At 42.1% G+C, this 18,093-nt stretch overlaps 1 protein-coding gene across 1 annotated transcript in view; it reads right to left on the reverse strand.

Moving 5' to 3' along the window:
* Positions 1–17,814, reverse strand: part of LOC120058184 (probable E3 ubiquitin-protein ligase makorin-2) — an 89,300-nt gene extending 71,486 nt beyond the window's left edge. Inside the window, exon 1 of the mRNA XM_039006672.1 lies at positions 17,720–17,814. Within this exon, the coding sequence (XP_038862600.1) occupies positions 17,720–17,745 (26 nt within the window). The 5' untranslated portion in view covers positions 17,746–17,814. The remainder of the gene's footprint in view (positions 1–17,719) is intronic.
* Positions 17,815–18,093: the final 279 nt, after the last annotated feature.

Genomic DNA, 18,093 nt, shown 5'->3' on the forward strand with positions numbered 1-18,093 from the left:
TAAAATAAAAGTGTTCATTGTTCATTCAGTATTGTTGCAGTTGTCATTATTACAAAAATGTGTGTGTGTGTGTTTATGATATATATAAAACAATATTTTTTTTTTAAATAAAATCGTCCGATTAATCGGTATCGGCTTTTTTTGTCCTCCAATAATCGGTATCGGCGTTGAAAAATCATAATCGGTCGACCTCTACTCTGGACGGCTCTGACTTAGCATACGTGGACAACTACAAATATCTAGGTGTCTGGTTAGACTGTAAACTCTCCTTCCAGACTCACATTAAGCATCTCCAATCCAAAATTAAATCTAGAATTGGCTTCCTATATCGCAACAAAGCATCCTTCACTCATGCTGCCAAACATACCCTCGTAAAACTGACCATCCTACCGATCCACGACTTCGGTGATGTCATCTATAAAATAGCCTCCAACACTCTACTCAACAAACTGGATGCAGTCTATCACAGTGCTATCCGTTTTGTCACCAAAGCCCCATGTACTACCCACCATTGCGACCTGTACGCTTTCGTTGGTTGGCCCTCGCTTCATACTCATCGCCAAACCCACTGGCTACAGGTTATCTACAAGTCTCTGCTAGGTAAAGCCCCGCCTTATCTCAGGTCACTGGTCACCATAGCAGCACCCACTCGTAGCACACGCTCCAGCAGGTATATCTCACTGGTCACCCCCAAAGACAATTCCTCCTTTGGTCGCCTCTCCTTCCAGTTCTCTGCTGCCAATGACTGGAACGACCTGCAAAAATCTCTGAAGCTGGAGACTCATATCTCCCTCACTAGCTTTAAGCACCAGCTGTCAGAGCAGCTCACAGATCACTGCACCTGTACATAGCCCATCTGTAAAAAGCCCATCCAACTACCTCATCCCCATACTGTATTTATTTATTTATCTTGCTCCTTTGCACCCCAGTATCTCTACTTGCACATTCATCTTCTGCACATCTACCATTCCAGTGTTTAATTGCTATATTGTAATTACTTCGCCACCATGGCCTATTTATTGCCTTACCTCCCTTAACTTTCCCCATTTGCAGTCACTGTATATAGACTTTTTGTTTTCTTTTGTTCTATTGTATTATTGACTATGTTTTGTTTATTCCATGTGTAACTCTGTGTTGTTGTTTGTGTCGAATTGCTTTGCTTTATCTTGGCCAGGTCGCAGTTGTAAATGAGAACTTGTTCTCAACTGGTCTACCTGGTTAAATAAAGGTGAAATAAAATAAAAAATACAAAACAGGTCTATGAAACTCGAGGCCTACGTGAATATACCTGGGCACCTTACCCTGCACTGGGGCATTATCTGAGCAGACGCCTGCCTACTGTTGCTTTCATCCTTCCACTTTGTGTCTTGGATGTTTTTGGACTACTGCCAAACTTGAACTCCCCTTGGATGTACTCTTTTGGACTCTCCCGCGGCCCGGTGTAGCACTTGCCACCCACCTGGCTTTCCACCGGCCAGTACTGGAAACTGTATTTTGAATGTAAACCAATCAGGGTTTAGTCCTGGACAAAGCACTAATATAGCAACCACTTTAATGATCTTGTCAATGCTTTAGATACCAAAATGAAATGTCCTGCTGTGTTTGTGGACCTGTCAAAAGCTTGTCATTCTATTTTGTTCTTGGTTATCTCAGTCAAAAGTCTGAATTTCTTCAACTACATAAAGGTGTACCACAGGAGTCCATTTTGGGACCTGTTCTCTTCACTATTTACAGTGGGGCAAAAAAGTATTTAGTCAGCCACCAATTGTGCAAGTTCTCCCACTTAAAAAGATGAGAGAGGCCTGTAATTTTCATCATAGGTACACTTCAACTATGACAGACAAAATGAGGGAAAAAAATCCAGAAAATCACATTGTAGGATTTTTAATGAATTTATTTGCAAATTATGGTGGAAAATAAGTATTTGGTCACCTACAAACAAGCAAGATTTCTGGCTCTCACAGACCTGTAAGCCTCCTTTAAGAGGCTCCTCTGTCCTCCACTCGTTACCTGTATTAATGGCACCTGTTTGAACTTGTTATCAGTATAAAAGACTGATAAAGGGCACAGTCAACTTAGTGTATGTAAACTTCTGACCCACTGGAATTGTGATACAGTGAATTATAAGTGACAATCTGCCTGTAAACAATTATTGGAAAAAGTACTTGTGTCATGCACAAAGTAGATGTCCTAACCGACTTGCCAAAACTATAGTTATTACCAAGAAATGTGTGGAGTGGTTGAAAAACAAGTTTTAATGACTCCAACCTAAGTGTATTTACACTTCCTACTTCAACTGTATCTGTATTCCCAATGATTTGAAATCGATAGATCAGGTCCTAATTAATCTATTTCCATTGACGGATTTCCTTATAACGTCAACAGTGAAGAGGCGACTCCAGGATGCTGGCCTTCTAGGCAGAGTTCCTTTGTCCAGTGCCTGTGTTCTTTTGCCCATTTTAATCTTTATTTTTATTGGCCAGTCTGAGATATGGCTTTTTCTTTGCAACTCTGCCTAGAAGGCCAGCATCCCTGAGTCACCTCTTCACAGTTGCCGTTGAGACTGGTGTTTTGCGGGTACTATTTAATGAAGCTGCCATTTGAGGACTTGTGAGTTATCTGTTTCTCAAACTAGATACTCTAATGTACTTTTCCTCTTGCTCAGTTGTGCACCAGGGTCTCCCACTCTTTCTATTCTGGTTATAGCCAGTTTGCGATGTTCTTTGAAGGGAGTAGTACACAGCGTTGTACGAGATCTTCAGTTTCTTGGCAATGTCTCGCATAGAATAGCCTTCATTTCTCAGAACAAGAATAGACTGACAAGTTTCAGAAGAAAGTTTTGTTTCGGGCCATTTTGAGCCTGCAATCGAACCCAAAAATGCTGATGCTCCAGATACTCAACTAGTCTAAAGAAGGACGGTTTTATTGCTTCTTTACCAGCACCACAGTTTTCAGCTGTGCTAACATAACTGCAAAAGGGTTTTCTAATGATCAAATAGTCTTTTAAAATGATAAACGTGCCATTGGAACACAGGAGTGATGGTTGCTGATAAATGTAGATATTCAATTAAAAATCTGCTGTTTCCAGCTACAATAGTCATTTACAACATTGACAATTTCTACACCATATTTCTGATCAATTTGCTGTTATTTTAAATGGACAAATATTTGTTTTTCTTTCCAAAACAAGGACGTTTCTAAGTGACCCCAAACTTGAACGTGTGAGTGTGTGTGTATACACACACACACACGTCAAGTGTGGACACGCCTACTCATTCAAGGGTTTTTCTTTATTTTTACTATTTTCTACATTGTAGAATAATAGTGAAGACATCAAAACTATGAAATAACATATGGAATCATGTAGTAACCAAAAAAAAGTGTTAAACTAATCAAATATGACTTATATTTGAGATTCTTCAAAGTAGTCACCCTTTGCCTTAATGACAGTTTTGCACACTCTTAGCATTCTCTCAACCAGCTTCACCTGGAATGCTTTTCCAGCAGTCTTGAAGGAGTTCCCACATATGCTGAGGACTTGGCTCCTTTTCCTTTGCTCTGCGGTCCAACTCATCCCAAACCATCTCAATTGGGTTGAGGTCTGGTGATTGTGGAGGTCAGGTCATCTAATGCAGCACTCCGTCACTCTCCTTGGTGAAATAGCTCTTACACAGCCTGGAGGTGTGTTTTGGATCATTGTCCTGTTTAAAAAACAAAATGATAGTCCCACTAAACGCAAACCAGATGGGATGTCGTGTCGCTGCAGAATGCTGTGGTAGCCATGCTGGTTAAGGGTGCCTTGAAATCTAAATAAATCAGTGTCACCAGCAAAGCACCCCCACACCATCACACCTCCTTCTCCATGCTTCACGGTGGGATCCACACATGCGGAGATCATCCGTTCACCAACTCGGTATCTAACAAAGACACAACGGTTGGATCCAAAAATCTCAAATTTGGACTCATCAGACCAAAGGACAGATTTTCCACAGGTCTAAATGTCCATTGCTCGTGTTTCTTGGCCCAAGCAAGTCTCTTCTTATTGGTGTCCTTTAGTAGTGGTTTCTTTGCAGCAATTCGACCAATAATGCCTGATTCACACAGTCTCCTCTGAACAGTTTCTGTTGAGATGTGTCTGTTACTTGAACTCTGTGAAGTATTTATTTGGGCTGCAATATGAGGTGCAGTTAACTAATGAACGTATCCTCTGCAGCAGAGGTAACTCTGGGTCTTCCTTTCCTGTGGCGGTCCACATGAGAGCCAGTTTCATCATAACGCTTGATGGTTGTTGCGACTGCACTTCAAGAACTTTAACTGTTCCGGATTGACTGACCTTCATGTCCTAAAGTAATGATGGACTGACCTTCATGTCCTAAAGTAATGATGGACTGACCTTCATGTCCTAAAGTAATGATGGACTGACCTTCATGTCCTAAAGTAATGATGGACTGACCTTCATGCCTTAAAGTAATGATGGACTGACCTTCATGTCTTAATGTAATGATGGACTGACCTTCATGTCTTAAAGTAATGATGGACTGACCTTCATGTCTTAATGTAATGATGGACTGACCTTCATGTCTTAATGTAATGATGGACTGACCTTCATGTCTTAATGTAATGATGGACTGACCTTCATGTCTTAAAGTAATGATGGACTGACCTTCATGTCTTAATGTAATGATGGACTGACCTTCATGTCCTAAAGTAATGATGGACTGACCTTCATGTCTTAATGTAATGATGGACTGACCTTCATGTCTTAATGTAATGATGGACTGACCTTCATGTCCTAAAGTAATGATGGACTGACCTTCATGTCCTAAAGTAATGATGGACTGACCTTCACGTCCTAAAGTAATGATGGACTGACCTTCATGTCCTAAAGTAATGATGGACTGACCTTCATGTCTTAATGTAATGATGGACTGACCTTCATGTCTTAATGTAATGATGGACTGACCTTCATGTCTTAATGTAATGATGGACTGACCTTCACGTCCTAAAGTAATGATGGACTGACCTTCACGTCCTAAAGTAATGATGGACTGACCTTCATGTCTTAATGTAATGATGGACCGGACTTCATGTCTTAATGTAATGATGGACTGACCTTCATGTCCTAAAGTAATGATGGACTGACCTTCATGTCCTAAAGTAATGATGGACTGACCTTCATGTCTTAAAGTAATGATGGACTGACCTTCATGTCCTTAAGTAATGATGGACTGACCTTCATGTCTTAAAGTAATGATGGACTGACCTTCATGTCCTAAAGTAATGATGGACTGACCTTCACGTCCTAAAGTAATGATGGACTGACCTTCATGTCTTAATGTAATGATGGACTGACCTTCATGTCTTAATGTAATGATGGACTGACCTTCATGTCCTAAAGTAATGATGGACTGACCTTCATGTCCTAAAGTAATGATGGACTGACCTTCATGTCCTAAAGTAATGATGGACTGACCTTCATGTCTTAAAGTAATGATGGACTGACCTTCATGTCCTAAAGTAATGATGGACTGACCTTCATGTCTTAAAGTAATGATGGACTGACCTTCATGTCCTAAAGTAATGATGGACTGACCTTCATGTCTTAATGTAATGATGGACTGACCTTCATGTCCTAAAGTAATGATGGACTGACCTTCATGTCTTAATGTAATGGTGGACTGACCTTCATGTCTTAAAGTAATGATGGACTGACCTTCATGTCTTAAAGTAATGATGGACTGACCTTCATGTCCTAAAGTAATGATGGACTGACCTTCATGTCTTAAAGTAATGATGGACTGACCTTCATGTCCTAAAGTAATGATGGACTGACCTTCATGTCTTAATGTAATGATGGACTGACCTTCATGTCTTAAAGTAATGATGGACTGACCTTCATGTCCTAAAGTAATGATGGACTGACCTTCATGTCTTAAAGTAATGATGGACTGACCTTCATGTCTTAATGTAATGATGGACTGACCTCCATGTCTTAAAGTAATGATGGACTGACCTTCATGTCTTAAAGTAATGATGGACTGACCTTCATGTCCTAAAGTAATGATGGACTGACCTTCATGTCTTAAAGTAATGATGGACTGACCTTCATGTCCTAAAGTAATGATGGACTGACCTTCATGTCCTAAAGTAATGATGGACTGACCTTCATGTCCTAAAGTAATGATGGACTGACCTTCATGTCTTAAAGTAATGATGGACTGACCTTCATGTCTTAATGTAATGATGGACTGACCTTCATGTCTTAAAGTAATGATGGACTGACCTTCATGTCTTAATGTAATGATGGACTGACCTTCATGTCTTAATGTAATGATGGACTGACCTTCATGTCCTAAAGTAATGATGGACTGACCTTCATGTCTTAAAGTAATGATGGACTGACCTTCATGTCTTAATGTAATGATGGACTGACCTTCATGTCTTAATGTAATGATGGACTGACCTTCATGTCTTAATGTAATGATGGACTGACCTTCATGTCTTAAAGTAATGATGGACTGACCTTCATGTCTTAATGTAATGATGGACTGACCTTCATGTCCTAAAGTAATGATGGACTGACCTTCATGTCTTAATGTAATGATGGACTGACCTTCATGTCTTAAAGTAATGATGGACTGACCTTCATGTCTTAATGTAATGATGGACTGACCTTCATGTCCTAAAGTAATGATGGACTGACCTTCATGTCTTAATGTAATGATGGACTGACCTTCATGTCTTAATGTAATGATGGACTGACCTTCATGTCTTAATGTAATGATGGACTGACCTTCATGTCTTAATGTAATGATGGACTGACCTTCATGTCTTAATGTAATGATGGACTGACCTTCATGTCTTAAAGTAATGATGGACTGACCTTCATGTCTTAATGTAATGATGGACTGACCTTCATGTCCTAAAGTAATGATGGACTGACCTTCATGTCTTAATGTAATGATGGACTGACCTTCATGTCTTAATGTAATGATGGACTGACCTTCATGTCTTAATGTAATGATGGACTGACCTTCATGTCCTAAAGTAATGATGGACTGACCTTCATGTCCTAAAGTAATGATGGACTGACCTTCATGTCCTAAAGTAATGATGGACTGACCTTCATGTCCTAAAGTAATGATGGAATGTCATTTCTCTTTGCTTATTTCAGCTGTTCTTGCTATAATATGGACTTAGTCATTAACCAAATAGTTATATCTTCTGTATACCTTCCACCCCTACCTTGTCACACAACACTACTGATTGGCTCACATGCATAAAAATATTTTTTTTCACAAATTAACTTTTAACAAATCAAATTTTATTGGTCACATACACATGGCTAGCAGATGTTATTGCGGTTGTAGCGAAATGCTTGTGCTTCTAGTTCCGACTGTGCAGAAATATCTAACAATTTCACAACAAATACCTAATACACACAAATCTAAGTAAGGAATGGAATAAGAATATATAAATATATGGATGAGCAATGTCAGAGTGGCATAGACTAAGATACAGTAGAATAGTATAGTATAGAATACAGTATATACACATGAGATGAGTAATGCATGAGATGAGTAATTATGTATATATTTTTTTACACCTTTATTTAACTAGGCATGTCAGTTAAAGAACAAATTCTTATTTACAATGATGGCCTACCACAGCCGACACTGGGCCAATTGGGACTCCCAATCACGGCCGGATGTGATGCAGCCTGGATTCGAACCAGGGACTGCAGTGATGGTGTGGAGATATTATTAAAGTGACTAGTGTTCAATTTATTAAAGTGGCCAATGATTTCAAGTCTGTGTAGACGAGAAGCAGCCTCTCTGTGCTAGTGGTGGCTGTTTAACGTCTTCTGGCTGCAAGCCCGAGGCCGCCCACAATATGACAACAGCCACTTCAAGTGCAGGGCGCGAAATTCAAAATATATTTTTTAGAAATATTTAACTTTCACACATTAACAAGTCCAATACAGCAAATGAAAGGTACACATCTTGTGAATCCAGCCAACATGTCCAATTTGTAAAATGTTTTACAGCGAAAACAGCACGTATATTTATGTTAGCTCACCACCAAATACAAAAAAGGACAGACATTTTCACAGCACAGGTATAATGCACAAAGCCAACCTAACTAACCAAGAACCAACCAAACTAACCAAGAAACAACTTCATCAGATGACAGTCTTATAACATGTTATTCAATAAATCTATGTTTTGTTCGAAAAATGTGCATATTTCAGGTATAAATCATAGTTTACATTGCAGCTACAATCAGAAATTGCACCGAAAGCAGACAGAATAATTACAGACACCAATGCCAAATACCTAAATACTCATCATAAAACATTTCTGAAAAATACGTACAGCAAATGAAAGACAGGCATCTTGTGATTCCAGACAATATTTCCGATTTATTAAGTGTTTTACAGCGAAAACACAATATAGCGTTATATTAGCTTACCACAATAGCCAAAAACACAAGCCATTTCCCAGCAGTAAAAGTTAGCGATCGTAACAAACCAGTAAAAGATATATAATTTTTGACTAACCTTGATATTCTTCATCAGATGACAGTCCTATAACATCAGGTTATACATACACTTATGTTTTGTTCGAAAATGTGCATATTTAGAGCTGAAATCAATGGTTATACATTGTGCTAACTTAGCTACTTTTTCCCACAACGTCCGGATTTTTTTCTGACACTTTTTCTGACACACATATTCTGACCAAATAGCTATTCATAAACATAACTAAAAAATACATGTTGTATAGGAAATGATAGATCCACTAGTTCTTAATGCAATCGCCGTGTTAGAATTCTAAAAATAACTTCATTTCGACATACAGCTTCGGTATAGCTAGAGTACCCAAAAGCTGGGCGCAAACGACTAGTTCACATGTACGACAGATATATGAAATAGCATCATAAAATGTTTCTTACTTTTGCTGATCTTCCATCAGAATGTTGTACAAGGGGTCCTTTGTCAAGAACAATCGTTGTTTGGATTTAGAACGGCCTCTTTCCCTCTCGATTTAGCAAGCACACTAGCCAAGTGGCACGAAGCTCTCCATGTCAACAAACGGAAGAGAACGGAACACGGCAAAACTCCCGAAAAAATTTCAATAATCTGATTAAACTATATTGAAAAAACATACTTTACGATGATATGGTCACATGTATCAAATAAAATCAAAGCCGGAGATATTAGTCGTCCATAACGGCAGCTTATCAGAAGGCAAATCCAGGTTCCTTCTCGCGCCTTCCTGAAAACAGGAAATGGGTGACACGTCATTACAAGAGCTGTTATTCCACTTCAGACCAACATAAACACCCCATTTCTTCTCTCACCACCTCTTGACATCCAGGGGAAGGTGTATGACGTGCATGTATACTAATACGTATCATTCCCATTTATAGGCAGGACCTAGAGAGAGCATAGTTTTCAGAATTTCCACTTCCTGGTCAGGAAGTTTGTGCCAAATGAGTTCTGTTTTACTCACAGATATAATTCAAACGGTTTTAGAAACTAGAGAGTGTTTTCTATCCAATAGTAATAATAATATGCATATTGTACGAGCAAGAATTGAGTACGAGGCCGTTTGAAATGGGCACCTTTTATCTGGCTACTCAATACTGCCCCTGCAGCCCAAACAGGTTAACAGTCTGAATGCCTTGAGATAGAAGCTGTTTAACAGTCTTTCGGTCCCAGCTTTGATGCACCTTTACTGACCTCGCCTTCTGGATGGTAGCGGGGTGAACAGGCAGTAGCATGTGGTTGTTGTCCTTGATGACCTTTTTGGCCTTCCTGTGACATCGGGTGCTGTAGGTGTCCTGGCGAGCAGGTAGTTTGCCCCCGGTGATGCGTTGTGCAGACCGTACCACCCTCTGGAGAACCCTGCAGTTGAGGGCTGTGCAGTTGGCGTACCAGGCAGTGATACAGCCCGACAGGATACTCTCAATTGTGCATCTGTAAAAGTTAGTGAGGGTTTTAGGTGACAAGCCAAATTTCTTCAGCCTCCTGAGGTTGAAGAGGCGTTGTTGTGCCTTCTTCACCACACTGTCTGTGTGGGTGGACCATTTCCATTTGTCAGTGATGTGTATGCCAAGGAACTTGAAGCTTTCCACCTTCTCCACTACTGTCCCGTCGATGTGGATAGGGGGGTGCACCCTCTGCTGTTTCTGAAGTCCACGATCATTTCCTTTGTTGACGTTGAGTGAGAGGTTATTTTCCTGACACCACACTCCCAGAGCCCTCACCTCCTCCCTGTTGGTCGTCTCGTCGTTGCTGGTAATGAAGCCCACCACTGTTGTGTCGTCTGCAAACTTGATGATTGAGTTGGAGGTGTGCTTGGCCACGCAGTCATGGGTGAACAGGGAGTACAGGAGAGGGCTCAGAACGCACCCTTGTGGGACCCCAGTGTTGAAGATCAGCGGGGTGGAGATGTTGTTACCTACCCTCACCACCTGGGGTTGGCCCGTCAGGAAGTTCAGGACCCAATTGCACAGAGCGGGGTTCAGACACAGGGTCTCAAGCTTAATGATGAGCAGCATTCCTCATCCAGATGGGATAGGGCAGTGTGATGGCGATTGCATGGTCTGTGGACCTGTTGGGGCGGTAAGCAAATTGAAGTGGGTCTAGAGTGACAAGTAAGATGGAGGTGATATGATCCTTGACTAGTATCTCAAAACACTTCATGATGACAGAAGTGAGTGCTACGGGGCGATAGTCATTTATTTCAGTTACCTTTGCATTCTTGAGTACAGGAACAATGGTGGCCATCTTGAAGCATGTGAGGACAGCAGACTGGGATAGGGAGAGATTGAATATGTCAGAAAACACACCAGCCAGCTGGTCTGCGCATGCTCTGAGAACGTGGCTAGGAATGCCTTCTGGGCCGGCAGCCTTGCGAGAGTTAACACGTTTAAACTTCTTATTCACATCGGCCAGGGAGAAGGAGAGCTCACAGTCCTTGGTAGCGTGCCCCGTCGGTGGGGGCACGTCGGTGGACGTGGTGGAACTGTGTTATCCTCAAAGCGGGCAAAGAAGGTGTTTAGCTTGGCCGGACGCAAGATGTCGGTGTCCGCGACGTGGCTGGTTTTCCTTTTGTAGTCCGTGATTGTCTGAAGACCCTGCCACATACGTCTCGTGTCTAAGCTGTTGAATTGCGACTCCACTTAGTCTCTATACTCACAAGGCATACCTGTTAATTGAAATGCATTCCAGGTGACTACCTCATGAAGCTGGTTGAGAGAATGCCAAGCGTGTGCAAAGCTGTCATCAAGGCAAAGGGTGGTTACTTTGAAGAATCTCAAATATAAAACAAATGTTGATTTGTTTAACACTTTTTTGTTACTACATCAAATCAAATGTATTTATATAGCCCTCGTACATCAGCTGATATCTCAAAGTGCTGTACAGAAACCCAGCCTAAAACCCCAAACAGCAAGCAATGCAGGTGTAGAAGCACGGTGGCTAGGAAAAACTCCCTAGAAAGGCCAAAACCTAGGAAGAAACCTAGAGAGGAACCAGGCTGAGGGGTGGCCAGTCCTCTTCTGGCTGTGCCGGGTGGAGATAACAGAATTCCACATGATTCCATGTGTAATTTCGTAGTTTTGATGTCTTCACTGTTTCTACAATGTAGAAAATAGTCAAAATAAATACAAACCCTACACACACACTTTGAAATTGTGGTGCCAGTGTAGGCCAGTGACACACAAAAAAATAATGACAGATTTTGACCATGTCAGCTCGGGGATTCGATCTTGCAACCTTCCTGTTACTAGTCCAACGCTCTAACCACTAGGCTACCTGCCTCTCTTTGCGGTCAAGGATGATGCATTTGCCATATCCAAGCGGTGATGAAGCCAGTCAAGATGCTCTCAATGGCGCGAGGGCCCATGACACATTCTTTTAGCCTCCTGAGGTGGAAGCGGCGCTGCCATGCCCTCTTCACGACGGTGCGGGTGTGTGTGTACCATGTTAGTTCGTTAGTGATGTGGACGCCAAGAAACTCAAAGCACTCGACCTGCTCCACAACTACCCCATCGATGTGTATGGGGGCGGGCTCTCCCCTCTTTCTCCTCTCTCCACCATCAGCTCCTTGCTCTTACTGACGTTGAGGGAGAGGTTGTTGTCCTGGAACTGCTAAATCTCTGACCTCCTCCCTGTAGGCTGAATCATTGCCGTCGGTGATCAGGCCTACCACTGTTGTGTCGTCAGCAAACTTAAATGATGGTGTTGGAGCCCTGAGTGGCCAGACAGTTGTGGGTGAACAGGGAGTACAGGAAGTGACTAGGCACACACCCCTGAGGGGCCCCCGTGTTGAGGGTCAACATGGCGTAGCTGCCTACCCTCACCACCGGGGGCCGGCCCGTCAGGAAGTCCAGGATCCAGTTACAGAGGGATGGGTCAGTCCCAGGGTTCCTAGCTTGGTAATGAGCTGGGAAGGGACCATAGTGTTGAACTGTAGTCTATGAACAGCATTCTCACATAGTTGTCCCCTCGTCCAGGTGGGAGAGGGCAGTGTGAAGGGCACCTGCGGTTGCATCATCTTTGGAATGCAAATCGGAGTGGGTCTAGGGTGTCTGGGATGATGCTGTTGATGTGTGTCATGATCAGCCGTTCAAAGCACTTCATAATTACAGATGTGAGTGCTACAGGGCAACAGTCATTTAGGCAGGTTACCTTGGAGCTCTGAGGAACAGGGACAATGATGGTCAGCTTGAAACATGTTGGGATTACAGACTAGGACAAGGACAGATTGAAAATGCACATGATCAAATAGCTATATTATTTGTTCTTCGTTCTCTCATGTCCAAATATGAATGTTTTCTGGAACCCGACAGCGTCACTGGAATGATCAAACGGCAAGAGTCAGACAAACAGGTCGTATAGGCACGGTTTAATTGAGACCCTCCTGTTCTCCACTCATTACCTGTATTAACTGCACCTGTTTGAACTCGTTGCCTGTATAAAAGACACCTGTCCACACACTCAATCAAACAGACTCCAACCTCTCCACAATGGCCAAGACCAGAGAGCTGTGTAAGGACATCAGGGATAAAATTGTAGACCTGCACAAGGCTGGGATGGCCTACAGGACAATAGGCAAGCAGCTTGGTGAGAAGGCAACAACTGTTGGCGCAATTATTAGAAAATGGAAGAAGTTCAAGATGACGGTCAATCACCCTCGGTCTGGGGCTCCATGCAAGATCTCACCTCGTGGGGCATCAATGATCATGAGGAAGGTGAGGGATCAGCCCAGAACTACACAGCAGGACCTGGTCAATGACCTGAAGAGAGCTGGGACCACAGTCTCGAAGAAAACCATTAGTAACACACTACGCCGTCATGGATTAAAATCCTGCAGCGCACGCAAGGTCCCCCTGCTCAAGCCAGCACATGTCCAGGCCCGTCTGAAGTTTGCCAATGACCATCTGGATGATCCAGAGGAGGAATGGGAGAAGGTCATGTGGTCTGATGAGACAAAAATAGAGCTTTTTGGTCTAAACTCCACTCGCCGTGTTTGGAGGAAGAAGGATGAGTACAACCCCAAGAACACCATCCCAACCGTGAAGCATGGAGGTGGAAACACCATTCTTTGGGGATGCTTTTCTGCAAAGGGGACAGGACGACTGCACCGTATTAAGGGGAGGATGGATGAGGCCATGTATCGCGAGATCTTGGCCAACAACCTCCTTCCCTCAGTAAGAGCATTGGGTCGTGGCTGGGTCTTCCAGCATGACAACGACCAGAAACACACAGCCAGGGCAACTAAGGAGTGGCTCCGTAAGAAGCATCTCAAGGTCCTGGAGTGGCCTAGCCTGAAGGATCTGGAGATGGTCTGTATGGAGGAGTGGGCCAAAATCCCTGCTGCAGTGTGTGCAAACCTGGTCAAGAACTACAGGAAACGTATGATCTCTGTAATTGCAAACAAAGGTTCCGTACCAAATATTAAGTTCTGCTTTTCTGATGTATCAAATACTTATGTCATGAAATAAAATGCAAATTAATTACTTAAAAATCATACAATGTGATTTTCGTCTCTCACAGTTGAAGTGTACCTATGATAAAAATTACAGACCTCTACATGCTTTGTAAGTAGGAAAACCTGCAAAATCGGCAGTGTATCAAATACTTCTTCTCCCCACTGTATATATACACACAGTTGTGGTCAGAAGTTTACATACACCTTAGCCAAATACGTTTAAGATCCGTTTTTCACAATACCTGACATTTAATCCTAGTAAAAATCCTGTCTTAGGTCAGTTAGGATCACCACTTTATTTTAAGATTGTGAAATGTCAGAATAATAGTAGAGAGAATGATTTACACCTACAGTTTGAACCCCTGCTGTCTCTGGCTCCACAACCCCCCCGCCCCCCCGCCCGGCCATCTACAGTTGAAGTCGGAAGTTTACAGCCACTTAGGTTGGAGTCATTAAAACTCGTTTTTCAACCACTCCACAAATTTCTTGATAACAAACTATAGTCTTGGCAAGTCGGTTAGGACATCTACTTTGTGCATCACACAAGTAATTTTTCCAACAATAGTTTATAGACAGATTATTTCACTGTATCACAATTCCAGTGGGTCAGAAGTTTACATACACTAAATTGACTGCCTTTAAACAGCTTGGAAATTTCCAGAAAATGATGTCATGGCTTTAGAAGCTTCTGACATCATTTGAGTCAATTGGAGGTGTACCTGTGGATGTATTTGAAGGCCTACCTTCAAACTCAGAGCCTCCTTGCTTGTCATCATGGGAAAATCAAAAGAAATGAGCCAAGATCTCAGGAAAAACTTTGTAGATCTACACAAGTCTGGTTCATCCTTGGGAGCAATTTCCAGATGCCTGAAGGTACCACGTTCATCTGTACAAACAACAGTACGCAAGTATAAACACCATGGGACCACGCAGCCGTCATACCGCTCAGGAAGGAGACGCGTTCTGTCTCCTAGAGATGAATGTACTTTGGTGAGAAAAGTGCAAATCAATCCTAGAACAGCAAAGGATCTTGTGAAGATGCTGGAGGAAACAGGTACAAAAGTATCTGTATCCACAGTAAAATGAGTCCTATAATCGACATAACCTGAAAGGCCACTCAGCAAGGAAGAAACCACTGCTCCAAAACCGCCATAAAAAAACGACTACGGTTTGCAACTGCACATGGGGACAAAAATCGTAATTTTTGAAGAAATGTCCTCTGGTCTGATGAAACAAAAATAGAACTGTTTGGCCATAATGACCATCGTTATGTTTGGAGGAAAAGGGGGAGGCTTGCAAGCCAAAGAACACCATCCCAACCGTGAAGCACGGGGGTGGCAGCATCATGTTGTGGGGGTGCTTTGCTGCAGGAGGGACTGGTGCACTTTTACAAAATAGATGGCCTCATGGGGATGGAAAATGATGTGGATATATTGAAGCAACATCTCAAGACATCAGTCAGGAAGTTAAAGCTTGGTTGCAAATGGATTTTCCAAATGGACAATGACCCCAAGCATACTTCCAAAGTTGTGGTAAAACGGCTTAAGGATAACAAAGTTAAGGTATTGGAGTGGCCATCACAAAGCCCTGACCTCAATCCTATAGAAAATTTGTGGGCAGAACTGAAAAAGCGTGTGCGAGCAAGGAGGCCTACAAACCTGACTCCGTTACACCAGCTCTGTCAGGAGGAATGGGCCAAAATTCACCCAACTTATTGTGGGGAGCTTGTGGAAGGCTACCTGAAACGTTTGACCCAAGTTAAACAATTTATCATTCATTCTCTCTCCTATTATTCTGACATTTCACATTCTTAAAATAAAGTGGTGATCCTAACTGACCTAAGACAGGGAATTTTTACTCGGATTAAATGTCAGGAATTGTGAAAAAACGGATCTTAAATGTATTTGGCTAAGGTGAATGTAAACTTACAACTTCAACTATATATATATATATATATATATATATATATATATATATATATATATATATATATATATATATATATATATAAATAAATAAATAAAACGTCCGATTAATCGGTATCGGCTTTTTTTGGTCCTCCAATAAATCGGTATCGAAAAATCATAATCGGTCGACCTCTAGTAAAGTTGGTTGCCAAAGCCTGAGAAAGGAGGAGAGATGACAAGAAAGGAATTTGGTTTACCGTTTTATCTGTGGATGAATTGTTGGAGTAGAGGACCTTGTGCATTTTAGGTAAAATAACAAATTTCAGGTAAAATAACAACCCAATGTTTATATCCCAGGACAAATTAGCTAGCAACAGCAAGCTAGCTAGCTAAATTACCATAAATGTTTAATGCTTTTTTACTTCTCCCCAAATGAATATAATTGGTTCAGTTTGTTTTGATATTTACAGCTGCATGTCCTGATCATGTCTGGTGTGGGGGTACAAAATCAACATCCGGTCACGCGCCATCATTCGCAAATTGATTTTGTCCCCACACCAAACGCAATCACGACACACAGGTTGAAATATCAAAACAAACTCTGAACCAATTATATTAATTTGGGGACAGGTCGAAGAGCATTAAAAATGTATGGCAATTTAGCTAGCTAGCTTGCTGTTGCTAGCTAATTTGTCCCATTTAGCTAGCTTGCTGTTGCTAGCTAATTTGTCCTGGGATATAAACGTTGAGTTGTTATTTTACCTGAAATGCACAAGGTCCTCCACTCCGACAATTAAGCCACACATAAAACGGACAACCGAATCGTTTCTAGTCATCATTCCTCCTTCAAGGCTTTTTCTTCTTTGGACTTTATATGACGATTGGCATCTAACTTTCATAGTTACCACGACAACCGACCTAACTTAGTTCATCTTTCAATCACCCACGTGGGTATAACCAATGAGGAGATGGCACATGGGTATCTGCTTCTACAAACCAATGAGGAGATGGGAGAGGCAGGACTTGCACCAAGTTCAGCGTCACAAATAGAACTGACTTCTATTTTAGTGCTTGGCAAAGCAGAGCTCATTGGCGCAATAATTGAATAACATGCATGTTTAAATTTATTTTGCAATGCTCGTGGATGCGAGCGGTGTGGTCAGCATGATTGCGAACAATAGCGAAGCAGGCATTGTGACATAGAACAATGGGCTGGGAATAGTACATTCAGAAGGAGAGTTGGTGTCATGGTGCTCAATATAACTAATAGGAGCTGGTAGGGTGAAAATGCCCTAAAATAAGGCCTGTTTTTCGTGATTACTTCAAAAGTACGGCAAACAGCTGAGAATTATGGTCATATTATGAAACCGGGCTCCACGGCGGATGCAATGAACTAGTTATGTGAAAAGCTTTGTTAAAAATGTCATGTGTCCAGCCTATTTATATAAAAACCGGCGACCGGGCGTCATCAATCCTGGTCATTATAGTGCAGATCTAGCGCCCACTATCGTCTGCCTAGGCTACACTTTAGTGCTAACTAGCAAACAAAAGCACCAATCGCGTGATCCATGGACTTGTTCAATCTGAGCAACACACTACCGCATGTTCTCATATATCGCACCAGACTGGTCTCAGCTTCAAAGCTAACGTTAGGAAGCTAACTAGCAACGGCAAAGAGTTAGCTAATGTTGGCTAGCCAGCCAGCCAGCTAGCTAAGAAGCTAGCGAACGTTTCCTAGTTGCAAGACCGGAAACATCACACAGCTCAAGGCAAGAAACGTACTCAAGGAATAGTAAAACCATTAGTCACCTGCAGGTGACTTGCTTCGTGCTCATTTTTGTTCATCAATAACATTGGCGCAACAGTATTTATGTTATCGTTGTCACGTTTGAGTGCAATCCGAAACACCCGCCTATGAACCCCCAGAATCAATTAAAATAAGGTTCCGATGTTAAGGTTCCGGGCACGTATTAGGCAGACTGGTCGCCGGGGAAATGGCTGAAGCAGAAGTGTCGTTAGAAGCGAAACGCTGAAAGCACGTCCAGTACCGTTAGCGAGAAAGATGCGTGGACAACAGTGAAGTCTTAGAATGGATTTATTTGGGAAAACCCGTTTGAAGTCACGAGGATGGTGAAGAAGGCGTTGGGAAAAGTGGATGCAGACAAAGTAACCAGGAGGTGTAT

The sequence above is a fragment of the Salvelinus namaycush genome, chromosome 2 (assembly GCF_016432855.1).
Source record: "Salvelinus namaycush isolate Seneca chromosome 2, SaNama_1.0, whole genome shotgun sequence".
Taxonomy (NCBI): domain Eukaryota; kingdom Metazoa; phylum Chordata; class Actinopteri; order Salmoniformes; family Salmonidae; genus Salvelinus; species Salvelinus namaycush.